Raw genomic sequence first — 15,775 nt, forward strand, 5'->3', positions numbered from 1 at the left:
ATGGAACCATGCAGAGGTTTCATTCATCTTGTTATTGAGATAAAGTGGAACAAATAGGCTGTGATCTCAGGATCTAGACAGACTCTTAGCATCAAAAAAGATAAGCATGTGACATCACTTCTCAGTCTAAGTTTAACCCCCCATCCCAAGCCTGCTTTGGAGAAAACAAGGTTATTCCTGGTGTAAACAAGACTCTGGTGGAAGACGAGACAAATCACGATACTGGGGAGGAGGAACGTAGGGTAATGGAGAAATGGAACTCACCGGTGGTCCAGGCCTGCCGTCTAAACCTGAAGCACCCTGAACAGACGGGGGAGGGTTAACAAAAACAAGGCAAGAGGAGGGGGGAGGAGGGTGAGGGGGAAAGGAGAGGGGAGGGGAGAGGTGAGTGAAGCAGTGACTTGAGACAAACATATGCTTGCAATAAACAAAAATTAAGATCTCAAGGACAGGTGATGGTACTTACAAGCAAACCAACAAAAACATAGAAACACTGAATACATATAATGTTGACCTGCAACTTTCATATCTCCTTCAGAATCCAAATTTCCCTCTCTCAGTGCCACCAAGAAAACTGCTAAGGAAGAAGCTGTTCTGTGACAGGTGATGAAGAAGACAATGTGGCAGTGGAGTTGAAACTACATTGCCTTTGTGGCAGGCTGGGCAATACAGATGAGACACAAGGCTCAGGGGCTCAGAGGCCTGTGGTCACGGAAGCATTTGCAAGCAGTGCAGAGCCATCAGCCATTCAAGTTCCTACCAAGAAACCCAGGTCCTGTAGGAGCACACTTAGTCAGCTGCAGGTTTGCTCCACTCTGCATCTCTTGTCCAGAGGAAGAGGTGAGGAGCCAGTTGTTTGGAGGTTTATAAAACAGGTGGCTCATCTTCCTGTGTCATCAGTGCAGACTTACAACAGATAGAGATTAAGTGGCACTCTTCTGTCTGCTTGGCTCTTGCCTTCATCCATTTCCTCATCCATAAGACCTAACAGTGGTTCTGCCCAAGGCCTGTCTAGCCCAGTGTCTTGGCTCTGACGGTGGCCAGGAGAGAAAGCTTAGGTAGACTATAAGTACCAAATACTGAGTTTTCCTCCACTTGAGTATGACAAATTCCTCAGCTTGTTGGCCTTACAGAGAAGCCCAAGGCTACTGCAGACAATCAGTGCTGAAAATTCTGGCATGATGTCAAGCCCTAAGTCACACATGAAAAGGCAGCAGATACAGCTGTGGGATTTTACAGTCTGTCTCTGAAATATTTCAGTACCTGTATGGCACTTACTAATACAACTGCATTTAGTTTGACAGGCTGAAAACACACTGGATCAGGCATGGAAAAGGTTATGAAGAGAGTTAGGTAGCTCTGAGGAGGGATACAAGGTCCACAATCTCCCTCTGATCTTACTAACAGCTCAATAACTGTGCTTCCTAGTTGCCCAGCTGATATTGTTGATCCAAACACAAAACATTTCTAGGAGGACACTTCTGAGCCAGTGTTCCCCCCTCCACAGCTCAGGAAGAGTGATGTGAAAAGCCAAGGGACCCTGGTTTCTCATTGGGCTCACTGCTGTAGGAGAACCAGCTAGCACATTCCCTGCCACACTGATGAGCTTGTCAAGGTAATTGCTGGGGCATCTTCTGCTCAGATTGTCACAGGGACCTCCTTCTCCTGTCCTGATACCACACGGACTTGAGGGAATAACCGTTTACACAAAAAGCTTCCATTTGCATTTCTCAGGGCAAAATGGGGACTGTGTTTTTATTTCTCACTGCTTCACTGAGGCACAGTCCTTTGCATTTGAGCCTTCCGAAAGCCTTTCTCCCCACTGGCTCTGCATGGAGCTACAGTGAACACACTCACGATGAGCTCACTTGGGTGCCTAGAGTTAGACGAGATGCATCCAGGCCCCGGAAGGTAACTGCTATATAGCACAACTAAAAGAGGAAAACATTTTACAAACAGACACGCACATTTCAGCCAAAGTCAGGGACAAGGTATCTGGGTGATTGAACACAGGCCGACAAAGTCACACAGTACACAAGATGTGCTTTGCAGTGCTTGTTTCCAGGCATTGCGTTCAGCAAAGGGAGAGGGTGTACTCTGCCACCAGTGCTTTTTATGAGGAGAGAACTTGGGGGCTGGCAGAGCAACTGGGTGGGACTAAGTTACCACTAATTCATTATCTGCTGCCAGCTCAGCCAGTGGGTGAAAAGGCCTTTAGCAGATGTGAGCTAAGAGCTTCACAAAGTCTTCAGGGTTGTACCTAAAGCTCCTGTAACTTCTTTATAACTCTGCCACAATTCCTCCTTGCTAAGCTAAGCAGTGCACTAACAGTAGTCTAGGGTGACAGAGTTCCCATACAGCAGGGAATACAGCAGGCTTCTACCTTATCAGGGAAAGCATCGATTCCATTGCAGAAGTGATAGAAAAGTATTGGCTAGTGAAGAAGCTGGATGCATTCAGATCCACCAAGCTTTTGTACAAAGCCTGGTGTACAAAGGCCCAGGTGACAAACGGCTGGGAAGGTATTTCCTTTTCCACATCTTTTTGATTTCTATTTCTGGTCTTGCTCCATTGCCCTGAAGTGCAAAGAACCCACAGGAAAGCTACTGCTTGTTTATCTCAGTCCTGCCAGAGGCAGGAAGAATTCAAGTGATCACTGATCTATTTAACAGATCTAAAAGATGAAGGTTCTGTACAGAAATTGAGGCTTTAAGTTTAAAAGTGAAGGTACAGTTATTTATAGATCATCTCTTTCTTTGACTTTACATATCAAATCCCTGCGTGCATCTCCTATTGAGGGATCTTTTTACAGCTGATATAAGTTTGGCTCATAAAGTGCTGCTTGCTTCCTGGATACTTACGGGTAATCCCAGTGGCCCTCTGTCTCCTTTTTCACCCTGGGCACCCTTCTCTCCTTTCATTCCATCAATCCCCGCTTCCCCCTAAAGGAAGGATGGAGCAGAAAATAAATCCACTGTAACACCACTTACATAACAAACATTCCTCCCTTCAGAGAGCACAGAAGTGGCAGAGAGAATACAAGAGGCAGCAGAGCAATGCTTTAGCCAGATTCTCAGCCCAATCTGAAGAAAACCAGTATCAGTTAAACGACCTCTGTGTGAGCACCTGTTTTAAGTCAATGGCAGCAAAAGGAGATTCAGGCTCAGTGAGTAAAGATGGTCAAAGGGGAACTGAGCTCACTTCTGTGAGTGTCAGGAGTGTCAGGTAAATATAAGTAACCAAAAGTTATCTGATAGGGTGGGTTTACATTTAAGATGTGGATTCACTGGAAGTGAATGGCAGGTGTCTGGGAGCTTTGGGAAAAAAAAAATCATACTGAAATATTTTTGGAAAGACTTTTGCAAATGCAAGGCATCAATTTCAGAATTGGGAAAAAAAATCATAATTCCTTTCCAATGGTATTTTTTAAATTCTGTATTATAAACTATAAAGCAGTATTAAACAAAATATTCCTTTTTCATAAATTCAAAATGCAACCCAAAGCTTATTTTCCCCCACTCCTGTTCATAAGGCATTTTAAAACACTATCTCAGTTGCATTTTGAACCAGAAGTGTCAGAAGAACCAAGCTTGCACAGAAACAGTAAGCCTGCTTGCCGTACTCTTCTACAATTCTAGGACAGCACATTGCTGGCTCACTCTACCAGCACTCCAGTTTCCATACAGCCATGTGTCACTGCCCTGCAACACTATTTAGCTCGAGCACATACCTGGAAGAGTTATTTATTTCTGACATGTCTGCAAAGGGTATAAAACGCTCTTCCTCACCACTACCGAAAGCCTCATTACGAAAAGACTTATTACAAATTGCAGGGATGGAACAAAAACTTCCACACTCAAGACATCTCATTGCACCTGCTAATTAAGCCTACATGGATCCTCTGTTCAAGGAGAAACCGGTGCAGTGCTTCTTCTGTCTATAATCCAGTGTGTGCTGTGCAAAACTTTCACCTCCATTTGTTTGGCACATATTCCAAAGACAACTGCACCTTACGGAAGTTTCCCAGACACTTGATAGCAGTGACTAGTGAGTTACAGACAAGCAAGACAGATAACTGTATCTGTAATCAACACCTGGAGAAAAGATGAATCAGGATAAATATACCATCCCCTTTAGCACCCAAATAGCGCTGGTAACCAAATACTAAGCATAACCAGAAGAATTAAGACACTTTCCACATTTTCCAGTCTTTGCCAAGATGTCAGAGGAAAAACACAGCTCTTCTTGAACATTTCCACTCAAATATTTTTTCATCTAGGTACTGTTTCATGGCAGGCAAACCAATGGTGAGGCTGAGCATGAACACGTTTAGATGGAGATTAGAAAGCTTCTAATCACCAAGAACAGTGAAGTTCTTGAGTGACTTTACAGCAGAGTTTACAGGGTATAGAACCTGGCTAACTTTAAGCTAGAGCTCAGTTACTTAGGATTGTATGACAGGCCATCCATCCTGCTGTACAGATCTTCACCCTGCAGACAAAGATTTCAACTATGGGAAGATCTCCAAGGGCCTGTGGCTTCCCACTTCTCTGGGTGAAAACTGGAGAACATGACCAGTTTTCTGGGTCCTAAAATGAAAGCTGCTAATCCATTTCCTTCAAGAAAATATTCAGAAGTATTTTTCCTCTTACCAAGATGGCAGATAACTTTTGCAACCTAGAAGGTTGTTATCGAAAAATTATTGCACCTGGGACAGTCTAGTAGAATTTCAGGATATAAAGTTTTGCAGCCTTACCTTCGGTCCTGGGAGGCCCTGAAGACCCTGTATTTGGGACAAGAGACAAAATATGAGTAATGTTTAAGGATGTGCTTTAAAATCCAGGTATCCCAGTTCAGTGTGCAGCACAGAGCCTTCTGACACACTGAGGGCACAAATGCTTAGCCCAGAGGCCTCTTTATTTGTGTAATGGGCACTTCATGTACTGTTCTCATCTGGTAATGAGGTGGCTCCCGCCAAGAACAACCTGGCAGTGGGCCAGGCTTGCTATTAAGACCATTTTTGCAGTTGATCCCTTTAATCTCGTCCATCCCCTCTTGCTACTGTCTTCCCTTTCATCTCAGACTAACATAACCTTCTCTCTTTACCTACCCAGCCCATTGTAGCTCTGACTTACCCTGGTGGGTGATTTTGGAAGTGATACTAAGCATGTTCCTGTTTCAACACTGCAGCGTTTCTGGCTGTTTTCTCTGCCCAGAATCCTCCCCAGCCACTTCTCACTCCATCCTCATTCCCAGTGCTTTGCCCCTCAGGTGAATCACTGAAAACTTACTGGAGGTCCTGGTGGGCCTTGGGGTCCAGGGGGTCCAGATATCTAGAAAGCAACACAAGAGAATTCACTGTCATAATCTGCTATCCTCAGAGGTGAAGGGAAACTGCTCAGAGGGAAGGCAGGGCACAGGGTGCAGCTGAGCACTACTGGGCTTGGAAATCTGGACTCCCCCCAAGGACTGCATTAGGAAGCGGCAGCAATCCAGGACAGAGTGGCTCAGAAGCAGCAGCAGGACTGGTTATGCAGCAGTTGCAGAGATTTAGGAGGAAAGAGAGCAGTGAATTTTTTTTCCAGAAAAAGGTCCACTTCCACTACTCTACCACTGCAAGGAGGCACAAGGTCAACAGCTAGCAGCTGTTTCAAAAGGTAGGAAAGAAGGTGGCTGGCTCCACACAGGCAGAAGAGTGTATTGATAGCCCGTGGGACTCCTTGCTGCAGGGCGCTACAAAAGCTAGGAGTGAGCTTTGAGGGGAGAATGGACAACTTCATGAACCCAAAATCTATTGAAAAAAATATATATGTAGATACATGCAGGTATTGTTCAGGAAATCACTTTGCCGCAAATGCTGAAGAAAATATTTGTTACGCTGTACGTGATCTTCTGTTCTTCCCTAGGCATTCATCATTGCTTGCTTGTCATGAGCTAGATTGTTCTTGTGTAAAGGAAAAGGAGGGCATCAGGAGCTAGAGGTGGCTGGCAATTCAGTCCCAACAAGATGAAGCTTGCTTTCCTCAATGAAGGGTGTGTCATAAGAGGGTGGGATGTGCTGGTTTTCAGCAGCACTGCTGCCAGATCAGTCCCTCCCCTACTGCCAAGATTGCAGAAGGAAAATGAGAAAGGTGACCTACCGATTCTCCCGGATTTCCTTTGTCTCCACGCTCCCCGGGCTCGCCCTTCTCTCCCTGCACACAACAGACCCTGTCACCACCAGCTGCACTCTGGAGTCTCGCTCCATCAGGAGCCATCTGTGAACAACCCATATGCTGAGAAGCAGCAGCTCCCCAAAGGAGGAGTAGGAACATACTGTGTATTTCACAAACAGCTCACCTGCAGCTCTCCTGCATCTCTGCTTCCAGAGGAGACACCCTACAAAGAGGGAGGCCTCCGGGAATGGTACCTCATGGCTGTGCAAAGGGAGTGCCACAGGACCATGCTTGCCTTTCCCTAACAGTGGCCAGATGCCTCTCTGCTGCACTACAGCCTCTAAGCGAGGGAGCACAGCAAGCGGGTTGGCAACAGTGCCATGCTGCCAGCAAACTAGGCACCTCTGCCGACTTAGCCATGCAGGCTCTGAGGGCAGCTGCCAGAGCCAGCACCTCCAGATGGCAACAGGAACAGATGCCCAGCTGGCCCCCTGCCTGCTGGTGGAGACCTGACCTGATACACATTTGGTGACACCCAAACACCTAACTCTAAGGGGTAGGGGTCTGAGGCTCCCAAGATACTTGGCGCTTTGGGAAAAGAACCCTTGTGTGTTGCTCTACGTTGTTTTCTCTTTGCCAAGCAGGAAAGAGCAGCCTGTCTTTTTTACTCTTACTGTCAATCCTGGAAGTCCAATGGGACCTGGCAATCCTGATGGTCCTGGCATCCCTTGGTCACCTCGTTCGCCTTTCTCTCCAGTGGGGCCATCAAGACCCTATGAATCAAGAAAGATTTGTGGATTTTTTTCAAGACTAATTCAGGCAGACATAAGAAACATCATTGCAAGAGCTAAGACTAGCTCTGGTCATCCCAAGAACACGCTGGAAACCCCAGACAACTGTCAGATGCCCAGGGAAATGCAGGGCTTCACTAGTATTGAAACTGGACCTGTAAATGCCTGAACACCCTCCTGTCATTGTGGATGTGCCAGTCCCCAGAGCAGGGATGTGGGACTGCTTTCCTGCCTCTGAGTTCTGCTCATGGTTACGCAGTTTGCTGGAGTCCATGCTAGAAATCACTCCCCAATAGCTAGCTGTTGTGACAGCAAGAGTTTTATCCTAGTAATCTTGCAGAGAGGCAGAAGCTTGTTGCATAAAACCCTCTTGACTAGTGCTGGGGACACAGAAGTTGTAACAGACTGAAGCTGGGAGACTGGGTACTCTGCCCCAGTTAGTGGCAGGGATGTAAGGGGTTACCCCATGCAGTTGCCCTCCTAGGAGGGCATGGGTGCTGGTACCTCAGCTGCCTTGCTCAGTCAGGCCTGCTTGCTTACAGTGGCCTTTCAGTTTAAGCAATATGTCAGGTAGCAAGCTGAGGAAGTGACACAGCACCCAGAGAGCAGGGCAGGCAGCTGGGGATAGCCACTCCAGCAAGGGAGTCAATCTGCCAGGGAGCCAAGACCTTGCTTCTGTATTGGTACGCTTCATACAGCAGCGATGAGGTGCCTCCAGCACCCACTTCTGAGGGCCTCCTAGATATCCAAGAAGTCCCAGGGCCTTGCCCCATAACCTGGATAGCCAGCAGTGCTCTGAGAGGCTTCAATTTACTCACCGGTGAGCCAGCTTGTCCTGGCTCTCCTTTATCGCCCTTTTCTCCTGTGACCCCGATATGGCCTGGCTCTCCCTTTATTCCAGGTGGTCCATCCTTTCCTGGCAGTCCATGAGGGCCAGGGGGGCCCATTTCTCCAGGCTTGCCGCGTGGTCCCTAAAAGAAATACACACAACACAAAGTGAAACATTTACAGGTAAGAGTAAGGTTACTCCTGCAAAGCAACTCCCTGGGCTGGGGCCTCTTTCACTGCTCATCCTCTCACTCACAGTAATGCCATTTGAGGAGTCAAGGGCAGGACAAAGGAGATTCACCATGCCATCCCAGCCGCTCCTTACAAGTTAGGACTTTGATAAACCATTAATGCTCATTTTTGTGAAGCAAAATACTTTTTTCCCCTGTGGGAAAAGCAACTGTGCAATGTCAGTGACAGAGATGTAACATACTAACTCCAGATAAGACCACTGAAGGAAAAAGCAATCCACAGAGGCACCGTGTCTTACCTTTTCTCCATCATGGCCTGGAGGACCTGGCAAGCCAATTTCACCCTGAAACACAAAATCATTACTTTGGCAGTTTGAAAGCAGCTATTCTGACTCCTTCTGCGTGGCATTGTGATGATGAAGGGTCGGCATTACAGAAATAGTCTGCAGGGACTCTGGTAACTAATAGTCACAGAAAAAAAAGCATGGAAACCCCTGTTGAAACAATACATTGTGTGACTGCCTAAGAATTTCACCAGTCTTGTTTATCCTGACTGACAGTTCACGGCCCCAGTGCTGTAATATAGTCCCCAACCAATACAATCCCTGCACAGAGATCCGTTCCCATAAGCTGCTTCCTAAAGGGGAGGGCAAGTAGAAAGGATCCTCCATCTTTCAGATAAGGCATTATCATTGTGGGAAAAGAGATTTTCAGGATATCATGTATGAGGAGGAGTGGTAGAGGTCAGCAGGACAGTCTGATAGTGCTGCACAGGGAGAATAGGAGCATTGGGGAGGGCTGTGGGGCAGAATTCAGCCTGGACTGCTCCTCTGTTTCCCTTAGTTAGGCAAGCGCTGAGCTGAGCAAATACCTTCTGTCCTGGTGGCCCTGGAGGTCCAGCCACACCTGGAAGTCCTGGGGGTCCCTAGATAAAGAAAAACTCATTTTCAGATTATCAACAGGGCTTTTATTTTCATGGTTTGAAACCAAACAGCTCTTCTGACTTTAACATGAAATCACAGGGGAATTTTCCTAGGGACTCCTAAAACTGTATTTGCTTGGGAAGCCGAGCAGTGGAGAGTCCTGAGTGAACAGCAGGTCAGTCCAAAGGGAGTTGTAGATAGAATCATAGAATCGTTTAGGTTGGGAAAGACCTTTCAGATCATCGAGTCGAACCATTAATCTAACACTACCAAGTCCACCACTAAACCATGTCCCTAAGCACCACATCTACATGTCTTTTAAATACCTCCAGGGATGGTGATGCAACCACTTCCCTGGGCAGCCTGTTCCAATGCTTGATAATCCTTTCGGTGAAGAAATTTTTCCTAATATCCAGTCTAACCCTCCCTGGCACAACTTGAGGCCATTTCCTCTCGTCCTCTCCTCCCCTTACTTGGGAGAAGAGACCGACACCCATGTCACTACAACCTCCTTTCAGGTAGTTGCAGAGAGCGATAAGGTCTCCCCTCAGCCTCCTTTTCTCCAGGCTAAACAACCCCAGTTCCCTCAGCCGCTCCTCATAAGACTTCTGCTCTAGACCCTTCACCAGCTTTGTTACTCTTCTTTGGATGCGCTCCAGCACCTCAATGTCTTTCTTGTAGTGAGGGGCCCTCACTGTTTATAAAGAAAATTTATTTCTTTACATTTTCATGGAAGAAAATGAAAATGACCACAGCTATCTGCTCCTGAAACTGAGATGAACTTAACAAGGTTTTCTCTCCCTATCTACAAAAGTATAATTTTAGAATAGAGATCACAGGAAACACCATACTACTTGGGTACCAAGCACAGCTTAAGCAGAGCTAAATGGCACTAGCATTTTGAGCAGATTTCCTGATCACTCTTGGCAGTTACCACTTTAAAGAGACCTAGGGAGCAGTTTGGCCTAGCAAGTGATGCTACTTACACCCATTTTGTGCTGCCCTGTCATACTGCATTTTAAAAATCCATCTTTTTTCCTTAACCAGGTTTCTTGTCCTGAGAAGCAAAATACAGGGACACTTTTCCCCTTATTTTGGCTCAAAATAACCACTTTGCCTCTCTTTGTCTTCAAAGGGCTCGTAGTCACTGCTGTTTTGTACAGGACTTATGTCAAGTTATACTTACCAGTGGTAAAAATATGGCCTCCCCTCCCATCACAGAAAGTGTCCACCACAGACTGCCAGTATAAGCTTTCTTGCAAGTCACCCAAGGCCTCCTTTTTCTCTGCTTTGGTCAGCCCCCCCTTGCTCTTCTCTGCCCCTTCTGAGCACTCCCTGTTCTGAGCAGCATGTATTACCTCTTAAAGCAGAGAAATAAAGGGCCTGATTATAATTCAAGTGCCAAGATCAGAAGGCAAGATGAGCTCTTCCTTCAGCTGTCAGCTGTCCCAACTTTAGTTCCCAACAGCAAAGGCCAAATGTTTTAGCTGCACCTAAATTGTCAGGCCATCTGCTTAGGATGAACATATGGCTACTTCCTTAAAACCACACAGCACAGCTAGGAACTCACCATCAAGGCCAAAGTTCGTATTTCCTAGAAAAAAAGTAAAAAAAAGTCAAAAATGAAAATAGCCATTTGAAAACTAAGCTTTTTCCTGCAGGTGGTTTGTTCTCCACTAATGTAATACTGGCCCAAACGAGCAGGGAGCCTACAAAATGAACGAAGGCAAAAAACCCAGCTCTGAGTTCCATAGAGCTGTTATTCTATGATTTCTCCTTTTTCCAAGTAGAACCCAGGCTAACCCAGAGCTGGGCACAGCTGCTCAGTGACTGCACACCATCAGTGCACACTTCCGAGGAAGCTTTGCAGTCCTCTTATTCACCACCTACCCCAAGCCATGGCCCACTCTTGAGGGGATTCACATGAACTCTATGTGCACACCAACATTAACACATCAACTAAACAAGGTGCACGCATATTTACCAAAACACTATACACAGTGAGCTGTGGGATGAAGGGGACTATGGAACAACCAAGTACCTCCCTTTGCTGCTACTGCCGAGGAAGCAGATCTACATTGTTCCTGGTTTTCTGTATCCCCTGGGAAACAGTAAAGCACACAGCAGTCACCTCATGGGACAGGAGGGCAGTTGCTCACCTGGAGAGCTTCACTGATGTTACCATCGTAGTCCATCATTTCATCCTTCCCAGGCTCTCCTTTGGGGCCCTGCAAAATACCAGATCTTTAGCCAGGGATTGAGGATTGCCCTTCCCGTGGGGTACTTAGAGCTGTGGGTCACCCTGAAAAAGGGGTCTCAGAGGGGCCTGTTTCATGAGCCTCCAGTTTTTCGTTTATTGAGCAAAGCTCTTGAAAGCACATTTTATAGAGGAAACACTACCAAAGCATAGCCAGACAAGCCCAGATCACCATGCCATGACCATCAAAGCTGGCAGGTCTGGTAAGTGGTGAAGTTGAGGCCAGAATGCGGGAACTGGATTGTCTGACTGATTGTCAGACTTGGGCATGCACCAAACAGCCCTCCTGCTGCCCTTTGCTGATATGCCAAGGGCCTGAGTTCAGACTGGGGTGTCCAGACCCAACTCCTACAAATGAGCCAAACGTTCACCCTGAGGCGGCTCAGAAGACTTTTTTCCCCTAAGGTGGGGGTGTGTTCTCATGAGGGTATGGAGTGGAGAAATGGCCTGTCTCAAACTTAGCCATTGCCCAGCTATAAGCACTTTTAGTGACATTGAGAACATCTGTCAAGAAAGCAGAGGCCAAATCTAGACTGTCAGTGTGGTCCCACTACCCTTAGACCCCTCTGAAGGGACAAAACTCTTCAAGTGAAGAGACACCTACCCTTGGGCCCATGGGTCCCTGGTCTCCCGGTGAACCAGGTTCCCCCTGTAACAAGAACAACATGCTGTTAGCAAAGCCTATCCCTTCACTTGCTTGAACTCCAGGAATTGTTCTCTGCTAGTCCTCTGAAACAGTCTGGGACTAGACAGCTCAGTGTTAAAATGATCCTTTTCAGCTAAGTTTTGTAGATGTAGGATCAAATTTGCAGCTACTGAACCTGGAACTGGGCTGTGCAGAAGCACTCTGTACCTTTTCCCCCCGTGACCCTGCAGCACCAGGCCGGCCAACGTCACCAGCTTCTCCCTGAGAGAAACAAAAAGGGAAAGGGATGGGTTTGTATTGTGTGGAGGGGATGTGACTCCACTGCTGGCTTTGCATTTCCAGCAGGAAGAACTGCACCAGCCAAGTGCCCCTGCCATGCCTGCATCTCCTCAGGTAACCAAATCTCCTGCTGTGACTTCACACGAGGTGCCCTTCTCTTCTACCCAGTGCGGAGGGAGTATTCAGTACAAAGGAAAGCACGCAACTCAGACCCAAAGTAAGTGCACAGAAGGGCTGTTCCAAGTACATATGAGACGGGACCTCAGATTTAAGTGTTCTTGGTGTCCTTTGCCAAGGGGCAGGATTTTACTGCTGCTGCTCCTTGAGGAGGTAGAAGAGGAAGGGGAGAGGAGACTTGGAGGGCCTCCCCGTGTCCACCCTGCCTCGGGTACCACTGGGACTAGAGGCTATCGTTGATTCTGAGCAACTGGTTTCTCACAGAGCCTAGAGGGGAGTTATTTGAGCACAAGGAGGGTATTTTCTTCCTAGAAACACAGTTTACAAATTCTCTCACCTTCAGCATTTAAAACAAAACTAAAACACCCTGCAGAACCTGATATCCCTTCAGCATGTAATCAGAGGTGGGCACAGATGAATGTAACCTTTGCCCCTTTCTATACACCTCGTGCTGGGCACAATCCCTCACACCACACAACTCACTGGAGGGAAAAACACTCACCTTTGGTCCAGGGGGCCCAGGCAGACCTGGAGGGCCAGGTTCTCCTTTACCTCCCGCCAGGGCATTCTCAGCATTTCCCTTCTCCCCCTGTTTGCAAGGAAGAACAAGCCATGCGTCACAGTTCAGTCTCTCCATCTCCATAATTTCATTTGCCAAACTGTTGGCTTAGAGAGACAGTGGCCAAGACAAGGTCCATCAGCTGGCTTCTTGATAGCCCAGAAATGTCACTGCTCCAGAGCCACCAGCCATCCAGGAACCAGGCCAATATAGTTCTGCCTGGGAGCTCCACCTAGAGCCCCACCAGCAGTCATAGCTATCGTCATCTCTTTGGCTTCCCCAGGGCCACATAAAGCTGCCTGCGGACAGACCTCATCCCCCAGCCCCCAGTTTGAACACAACCGTTTTCTTCTGCTGTTGAAATTGAGCTGATAAAACCACCTGATGGTTTTTTTGGTATGTCTCCCTCTGGAGCTGTAGTCATCAGCCAGACAGTCAGCCCTGCAGACCACATCCTTTGCACAGAGCAGATTTTGTTTGCACCAAGTTGCCACTACACCCTCATCCTTTCCTGAAATGGCCACTGTCATTCAGTGCACTGTTCCCGTTCCCAAAGGAAAAGCACCCTGTGAAAGACTGACTTGAAGGGTATGATTTCTATCCACATCTTAGAGCACAAGGAAAAAGCCACAGCTTCAGAGCTTAGCTTTAGGTCACCTGCCCTGGGTCTCTCCGAGCACAAGGCTACTCTTCCAACCCAGAGCACAGCAGTGCAGCTCCCAGAAAGCCCATCTCCTCCTCACACCTCCTTAGAGCAGGAAGGAGGCTGAAATGGCATGTTACATCTGAGGTCATGCTTTTAAAGGGGGACTACTGGAACACAATTCCCAGGTCATGTTCGCAGGACCACAGCCTCCCCCTCACTGCATGAAGTCACAAGATTCCTTACAAAAAGGCATCCTTTCTGTGGCCCCATCACATCCCTGGCTGGGGTTTCTTATGCTGACATCCAGCTGAGCTCTGCAGAACATGCTGCTGTACGCTGCGACAGGAACCTAAGAGTGCATGAGCTGTGCACAGCTGGCACAGGAGGGAGGAAGGAAAGGGGATGAGAGTGCCTCCCCCCAAAAAAAATCAGAGGAGAAACAGACCTTCATGCCAGGGAGTCCAGGAAGCCCAGGGTCACCAGCTCGTCCCTTCTCACCCTGTTGGTAAAACAGACGGGGTCGGGCTGACTCTGCAGGCTCTCTGTCCTGGAGGACCAGCCAAAGGATGAGCTGCTCCTGGTTTCAAACCCTCTTTCCCTTCCCCAGGGGATTTTATTTTAGGCATAGACAAGGCATCCTCCAGCAGTACCTGCTCAGGCCAGTGAATATTTTCTCCTGTTCTTTTGACTATCTCTGCACATCATTGCCATCTCTCTCCAAAGGAAGGTGAGTGGGAAAGGGATCCAGGATCCCCCCTGTGCATCTTCCTTATCAATCTGGTCTACTAAACCCTTTTCCCTGTCAGCCCTTCAGCACAGGCTCTCCCCATTCCATACATCCAGAGAAGTTGTTGCCCAGGGCGAATTTTATTTGGAGTGCAGGACTTTCTCCGTGCCCTGACAAAGTTCAGCTCTTTTCACAGAAATTGTCCACTGCTTGGGTCCATCCCAGTTTTCACACCTCCTCATGACACTGAATTCCACTGCTTTGCTTTGGCAAAGATCTCACAACCAACACTCCCACACCTCTCCCAAGGGGTGTTTCCCGTTCCTGTTCCCTAACCTCAAATCCCAGTCTCATCATGCTGTTAAAAAAAAAAAAAGCAGCGCAGTGTCTCAGTTAGCAGCCAAGCTCTGTGACACGCAGTGGTGGTGAAAAGCAGTGAAAACACGAGTCGCAAAAATGGCAAAGACAGAAGGTGATGGTGTGTAAAACCCCTGATACAATGCAAGGCCTGCAGGCTGAGCTGTGGGAGGCACCATGGAGTATGGAGGGCATCCAACACCCAGCATTGGCTTGGTGAAATGACTTTGCTTAGTTCATCATGACATCTGGGTCATCTTTTGAATATTGGGGCTCAATTAGTGCTCTTTATGTTGAAGTTAAGTTCTATTCAGCCCATTCCATCCAGCTGCTAAACCCATGGTTTCCAGCTACAGTGTCCTGTTAGGGAGTCTGCATTTTGCCAGGACAGATAATGATACCAGAGGTTTCTGTTAGCATGAAGAGATGTTTCAAATGCATCATCAGAAGAAGGTGTGTTCTTACCTGCAATCTTCACACCTCACACCTTAACAACTTGTACAGATTACAAAGAGCAATTCAAAACCTCTTTCCCCCAGCAGGTGCCTAGCTCTCTCTGCAACAGCACCACAGCAGATCAGCAAGGCTAGCAAAGAGTTCCTCTTAGTGCCGTTGCCTGCAGAGGCTGGTGCTGCACACCAGTCTCATCAGAGCTCAAGGGCACACATCTGACATGCAGGGGACTTGCATCAGTGCTCCAGGAACAGACATGCACTGGTGGCTCCATGGAAAATAATTAACAAGCAGCAATCTTATTTTTTTTTTTAGGCAATTCTAGAGTCCAGTGACCCCTTTCTCTAAGGTAATTTGGCCTCCAGCCACCTGTAAAGCCCCTACCTAGCTTTCCTCCCCTGCCAGAGCATGCACATTGCTGATGTAAATTAATGCTTCTCCCCCTGGAAAGAAGGAAAACATTTGCAGGACCTCATGCCCAAAGAAAAGGTTTGGCCTTTGGGGTTTTTGTAAGAATATAATCTCTAATCCTGTCCCAGGCCTCTGTGAATCCCTGATTCTGCCTTGCTCAGCTTTTGGTATTCTACTTTTCATTCAAGGACTAGTCTTCAGTACACATGCCCATAAGGGCTACTGAAAACATCCTGTGCTGTCTGAACGATGATGTAAAGAAGCAGATTTCTTGAGGAGGGAGGTCAGATTACTGTATCCCTGTTTAGGGTGTTATTTCTGGCATCAAAAGATGCAGCACCGTCCTTAGTTGTTCCCAGGACAAGACTACATCCC

General features: G+C 47.4%; 1 protein-coding gene across 1 annotated transcript in view; it reads right to left on the reverse strand.

The window, feature by feature from the left end:
• COL13A1 (collagen type XIII alpha 1 chain) overlaps positions 1–15,775 on the reverse strand; it is a 61,755-nt gene that overhangs the window by 13,310 nt on the left and 32,670 nt on the right. Inside the window, exons 18-32 of the mRNA XM_072870962.1 lie at positions 13,898–13,951; positions 12,750–12,836; positions 11,999–12,052; positions 11,750–11,794; positions 11,048–11,116; positions 10,459–10,482; positions 8,837–8,890; positions 8,265–8,309; positions 7,765–7,917; positions 6,830–6,928; positions 6,141–6,194; positions 5,292–5,333; positions 4,757–4,783; positions 2,862–2,942; positions 265–300 (exon numbers count right to left, since the gene is read on the reverse strand). Coding sequence (XP_072727063.1) covers positions 265–300; positions 2,862–2,942; positions 4,757–4,783; positions 5,292–5,333; positions 6,141–6,194; positions 6,830–6,928; positions 7,765–7,917; positions 8,265–8,309; positions 8,837–8,890; positions 10,459–10,482; positions 11,048–11,116; positions 11,750–11,794; positions 11,999–12,052; positions 12,750–12,836; positions 13,898–13,951 — 924 coding nt within the window. The remainder of the gene's footprint in view (positions 1–264; positions 301–2,861; positions 2,943–4,756; positions 4,784–5,291; positions 5,334–6,140; positions 6,195–6,829; positions 6,929–7,764; positions 7,918–8,264; positions 8,310–8,836; positions 8,891–10,458; positions 10,483–11,047; positions 11,117–11,749; positions 11,795–11,998; positions 12,053–12,749; positions 12,837–13,897; positions 13,952–15,775) is intronic.

Source organism: Ciconia boyciana, chromosome 8 (genome assembly GCF_034638445.1).
Source record: "Ciconia boyciana chromosome 8, ASM3463844v1, whole genome shotgun sequence".
Lineage (NCBI taxonomy): Eukaryota > Metazoa > Chordata > Aves > Ciconiiformes > Ciconiidae > Ciconia > Ciconia boyciana.